The sequence below is a fragment of the Etheostoma cragini genome, chromosome 1, assembly GCF_013103735.1.
Source record: "Etheostoma cragini isolate CJK2018 chromosome 1, CSU_Ecrag_1.0, whole genome shotgun sequence".
NCBI lineage: Eukaryota > Metazoa > Chordata > Actinopteri > Perciformes > Percidae > Etheostoma > Etheostoma cragini.
This window is the reverse complement of record NC_048407.1, coordinates 11,022,650-11,028,649: the sequence shown is the minus strand read 5'-3', so window position 1 is coordinate 11,028,649 and position 6,000 is coordinate 11,022,650. Positions and strand designations below refer to the sequence as shown.

Genomic DNA, 6,000 nt, shown 5'->3' with positions numbered 1-6,000 from the left:
AACAAATGACAGCATATTGCATATTTTCCTCATATCGTGCAGCCCTGCTGGGAATCCACTTTAAGCCAACACACCATGAAGTTAAATATATCTGGATCAGTCAATCTAAACCCTAACTGGTTTCTAGCTTTTACCCATTACAAAACAAAGCAAATAAGAAGAACCGTGACGCAGAGCTAATGGTTTGTAGCTGTGGTTTTGCCGTGGCAAATGAATAATAATTTTTTTTTGTGAGGAACTAAGAACCTTTAGTGGGGTTAGAAGGACATGTCATCTTAAAACATCTCATGAAAAGGCAACGACAGCACTGATGGATAACTAGGATACATTCTTATTTATCTTGGGGAATGTACCATGTAGTGGCAGCATGCTACCTGCAGCCTGAAATCCAACACTCACGTGACTAAGGATGCAGCCATACAGTCAGCTAAACACAGTGGAATTGTGGGAAGGCGCCAAGGAGACCTACTGGTAGCGAAGTGGTTTAACCATCTGAAACGAAATGTCTTTATTCCTCAGAGCTGATTTCAAGCAGTTTGAGAGGCATCTAATCCCATGACTTCATATTTATATTAAAAGGAACAAATATTTATAAGGAGTTGAATCCGTTAAAAGACAACAACATAATCCCCACCAAAATGATTTGCAACTACTCATCTGGGTTTTAAGGGGAAGAGATTGGAAGCATAAAGTATTTGACTCTTCAGCGTTTCTGTAAAGGGATGATAGCAAAATTATTCATGTCATCTAACAGCTGGGACTTATTGTTCTTACTACGGGGTTGTGGGGTAAAAAATAAAATGTTGCAGGGGAGGAGATACTTCCAAAACGTTTAACTATTTCATATTATTAGGATAACTTGTTTTGGAAGATTCTTCTCCAAATAATTCAAATTAAATTCTAGTTTTCTTTTTTAGTTTATTTGTTTCAATAAACTTTGCATACTGGGAAGAAATGGTAAAGAAAAATACGAGTGGAGAAGAGATTTCTGTTGGATGCATCAAAGAATGTCGGAAATATGATTCAGCTTACACAATTCAAGGAGCGTCATCTTTCTCTAATGTTGTATATTGTTACTTTAAAACACACACACACGTCCGTGCATAATTCGAACACCATCTCAAGGAAACAAAGAGAAGGGGAAAGCTACAGTCAGCGCTGCAGAAAATATAGAATCTGCAACAGAGCACATAAGAAACTTGTTGAGAGCTGCAGCTGAATAAATTTGTGCCCCACACACACACACACACACACACACACACACACACACACACACACACACACACACACACACACACACACACACACACACACACACACACACACACACACACACACACACACACACACACACACACACACACGGTTACAGTTTGTCTAGTTGTGCTTGGCACGAATCCCTTTTAAGTAGTTTTTCCAACGCTTGACCACATCCTTAAAGATGGGAGCGTTGTCTATGGACGCCAGCAGCTGCAGCTGGTTAATGTGCGTCGTGTGATAGTCCCAGCGTGCCAGGTTGGGCGCTGTAGCCACCATGAAGTGACGCAGGTCGTAGATGCTCCCCGACCCCGTGTCAAAGAGTGGCAGCATGGCCTTCAACGACTCCATGCCGCGGCTGAACAGCTGCCCCGCCTCCCTGCCAAGCTTCTCCCCGGCTGTCTCAGTCAAGTCGTAGAGTCCCAGCAGGGAGTAGATGAAGCCGTTGAGGACAAAGGAGCTGGGCGTGGTGGGGTATTCTTCATACCAGTCGAATTTGTTCATGAACACGGCTTTGACCCCGTGCTGCGCTGAAGGCACCTTGTAGGGTCCTGTTGCCTTCAGCGCAGCGTCGAGGTACGCCTGGTCCTTGGTGAGGAGGTAGGCTCTCACCAGGGTGGACATGGCCTGGCCCTGAGCCATGGCTGAGTACCAGCCGGGCTCCAGAGGCCGGAAGCCTTCCCCCAGTTTACGGGTGACCATGATGGGCCAGCCACCTCGCTCGTCCTGGTTGCGCATCAGCCAGTCGCTGGCGGCGAAGAAGGCGGCCATGTGGGCAGTGGTGGAGATAGTAACATTGTCAACAAAGCCACGCCCATGTAGAATTAATCGCACCACCCGTCTTGGCATAATCTGAGCAGGACAACGGACACAGAGACAGACACCAAAAATTGTATTATGGCTGGAATTAGGATTTGGCGTTCATTTTGTTTGACTTTTCTACATGGAATTAGTGTCAAATGGAGAAACACAAGTTCAATTTTATAAAAAAAAAAACCTACATCTACAAACATTTTACAAAAAAATCTAAAATTTGCTACAATTTTTAGCGTGATATTAGTTTTGTTCAAACCACCAACTGAAATGCAGATTTAAGACGGGGAAATTATGATTAACTATTTATGGTCTAGGCTAGGGCTGCAACCAACAATTAATCCAAAAGCCCAAAATATTCAGCAAATCTTCATATTTAATAAGCTGAAACAAGGAAATGGTTGTCATTTTTGCTTGAAAAACTAATTAACAAGTAATTAATTATAAATATTGTTGGTTAATAAACTAACTGTTGCAGCTCTGGCTCAGTTAGATAGTTATTAGTACTTTTAGCACCAAGCGTTGGACGTAAACCTAAACCAACCTTCGTGGCCTTCACAGCCTTGGTGTTGGACAGCCCGACACCCTTCCTGAGGTCAGTGAGCAGGTCCCGGGTCAGAGTGCTCCAGACGCTTCGTGGCCCGACACCGTACGTGATCTCGTGGTCTTTGAAGGCGATGAGCCGCGTGCTGGTCACGTAGTGGATTGTAAACGGCGGGCCCTTCTCCGTGGTTTCCAGGATCACCGACACGCTGCCGTTGGAGGCGAACTTGATGTCCAAGCTGAGGATGAAGTCTTTGGAGTTACCCAGCTGGAGGGACACGCCTTCTGATGACTCTGTGGGGCCAGGATGAGAAGAGGGCGAGTGTTGTTAATGTGTATAATGAATCCCAAATTCAAGTAAAAAAAATATTTATATTGTTTCTTCAAGTACATCCGGTCTGAAAAAAGACAGACAGACTGCACAAACTTCCGACGATTACTGGGTGACACAGTGGACTATTTTTAACAGACTGACTGGAAGCCTGTTACAGTGCGTCTGTCTCCTTTGATGTTGTCTTTTTCCTCATGCTCCCAAGATTTACTCTGTAGTCAAATTCTCAAATGATCAATAACAGTCATGACTTCTGCGGTCAAAACCCTCAGGGTCGTGTAACGTTATTACCTCTGTGAAGTGCCTAGCTCTGTGTGTATGTGTGAGTTTGTGAGCCTCAAATACACACGATTCTCATGGGATGTACAGTACAGATGTGTCACTGCCCACAGAGCCTAATTAGTAGGAGGCCAGAAGGGAGGGAATATCGGGAGGAAAAGAACAAAGTAACAGGAAGAGAGTGAAAGGGGAAGTTGAGGCACTGCAGCAACTTTTCCCGTTGCATCGCCACATCTCTTCCCTTCAAAGCTCAAAGTTAGAAACCCAGTTGCTCTTCAGTTTCCACATGGCCACCGCTCCGCTTACGTTATATCAGACCGGTGCCAGCACTTTAGTTGCTGTTCTGATTTCATTTCAACCTCCTAAAACACTGGCTGCTTCTAAAATGATCTCTCCTTTAGCCATGTAACTCGGTCAGCACAAAACACCTTCCCCAAACCTTTCTCTAATCAAGGCTTCCCACAGGGTGAAAAGAAGTTTGTGTCAAGAAAAGTAAAAAGCACGATGGGCCACATTAGGTGCCCTTAAAGCCAGCCAGGGGGCCGAAGAGTGAAAATGAGCCAATAGTGAGAAGACAACTGAGAATCAGATCTCACATGACATGAGCTGAGAAAGCAGAAGCAGTCGAAGCCGTCTGAGACACAAAGACTGTCAATCAGGAGGGAGAACGGAGGAGAGAGACAGTCTGGCAGGGGCCTCTGGATGACTACGGCTCTTTAATGCACTCATAAATCCATTACTTAAGGCAATGCACAGAGTAAGTGGATTTGTACTCTGGCCCCTGGATAACTCTGGCATCAATAAAGGATGAGAAGGAATACAGACGAGATTCCAGCTCCTCTGCTCTGCTCTCTGTCTGTTTAGCAGTAAGGCAGGAGACAGAGATGACACAGAGCTACAAATATGTCAGCATCAAAACAATGCATGTGCACATGAGTGCAACGAACACTTGAAAACACATGTTCAGTACGTGTTGGAGGATGCAAAAAATCCAAACGACAACAGTCAATGCATGTTGATTATTCATTCACATCCTCCGGGGAGGAACTTCACTGCATTTAATTGACTAAGAAATAGATCAAAATCCCCACATTTGACAAGCTGAAACCATCAGATTAGATTCTCTGCTTGAAAGTAAAGAAGATTTTACATGTTTGACAATGATGAACATAAAAAGCCCCTTTAACGTGATCTAAATTAATAGCAAATGAAAATGAAAGCATAAAGTTTTAGCACATTTGGCAGCCTTTACACCGGTGAGTATAGCATTTTCCCCATTCTTCTTTGCAAAACTGCTCGAGCTCCATCAGGTTGCATGGTGACCATGAGTGAAGTCCGGCTACTAATAATGGATTGGATTGAGATCGGGACTCGGACACTGACTTGGCCAGTGGAGGTCCGTTTTTAGTTGGACATAAAAGTTGTATTCCTGAAGATTTTAATGAACCCAAATCCTATGTTTTAATACTTTTTATGCTCAGCATTTGCTGCCTAAACACCAGCGATTCACAGGAAAGTGATCTGTGCCAGAATCCAGTGGAACGGTTTTGATATCAGCCTCACCGTTTACCATTCATTCCAGTTCATTCCAGTTCCAGCGTCATCTACTGCTGCTGCTGCTGCTTCACATACATGGCGGCTTTTACTGTGAAGCATTCACAGGATATGCAATACATTTGTCACCTGGATTAGCGGCGTCCACATCACTCATCAAAAATGCGTCTACATAACAAGACTACCGTCATTTTCAACATTCGGCCTTTTTTATTTTTTCAAGGGAGTAATGGAACAGCTGCAATTATTACTCACTGTCAGCTTTCCTTAAAACGAAGCAAAGTTATTTGATAAAAAAAAGCAAAATATACACAAACAGTTGCTCGTCTGTTTCTGAGCTGCTCAAGGAGTGTTCCTGCTACCATGGTAACAACAGGTGTCGTCAATTACGACTTTAAAGGTCAAAAAGACACTTTAAATCTACTCAGATTCAGTGTTGAGAGACAATAAAACTTAAACATTCAAGGTGGCGGGTGACAGCTGTCTCTCCACTGTATCTCCGTACACAGATCACCTTGCTAATTCTGATGGGTTTGTACAAACTGCATTTCTGAACAATCAAACGACTACCGGGGGATTCGGAAAATAAAGGTGCTTAGCGGTGGCGAGTGTTCGTGCAGGAATGTGCTGCTGATGGATGGTAGATGGTAGGTTATTATCAGGGGACAGACGATTGATCCACTTGTCAGAGGATTTGAGAGGCTGTTCAACACCAGTGCCCTAGATACAGTAAGGAGGGGAAAAAAAGACCATAACAGAGCAAAGGGAGTAGGAGGAGGAAGTGAAGGGAGGCAGAGACAGGAGGAGGAAGTGGAGGGAGGCAGAGACAGAAAGAAAAACTAACAGCAGAGGATGACAAACAGGAAAAGTTTGAATGACAGAACAGAATATGATTGCAATGTTTTCGAAGCACAAAAAGGGCTGAGGGCTGATAAGTGGGTGGAAATGAGTGAAAGGAGGTGGAAAACTGAGTGAAATCGGAGGGTATAGACGAGAAAGACAAATGGAGAATGAAGATTGCCGAGGGAGGGCTGAGAAGGGATGATGAAAACACGATGATGGCGAGGAAAGAGAGCTGATGATGGCGAGTCGATGCTGTAAGGCACGGTGAGCGAGGAGCAGAGAGGGGAAGAAACGTGTGGAGCGGTGAAATGGAAAGAAATTGTTGATGAGAGTTTGGAAGGGGGGGGGGTGAATTACAGGAGAGGCAGCAGCTCAACAAA

The 6,000-nt window shown here is 44.3% G+C and overlaps 1 protein-coding gene across 6 annotated transcripts in view; it reads right to left on the bottom strand.

Annotated features, from left to right (window-relative positions):
• Positions 1 to 909: 909 nt before the first annotated feature.
• The window catches only part of glceb (glucuronic acid epimerase b), a 47,342-nt gene continuing 42,251 nt past the window's right edge, over positions 910 to 6,000 (bottom strand). For 5 of the 6 annotated variants that reach the window (XM_034880968.1, XM_034880977.1, XM_034880981.1 and 2 more), the window contains 2 exons: positions 2,615 to 2,907; positions 910 to 2,109 (listed from right to left, as the gene is read on the bottom strand). In XM_034880968.1, coding sequence (XP_034736859.1) covers positions 1,378 to 2,109; positions 2,615 to 2,907 — 1,025 coding nt within the window. In that variant the 3' untranslated portion in view covers positions 910 to 1,377. Of the gene's footprint in view, positions 2,110 to 2,614; positions 2,908 to 5,191; positions 5,873 to 6,000 lie in introns of those variants that run through there. The other variant, XM_034881001.1, reaches the window with a different exon arrangement.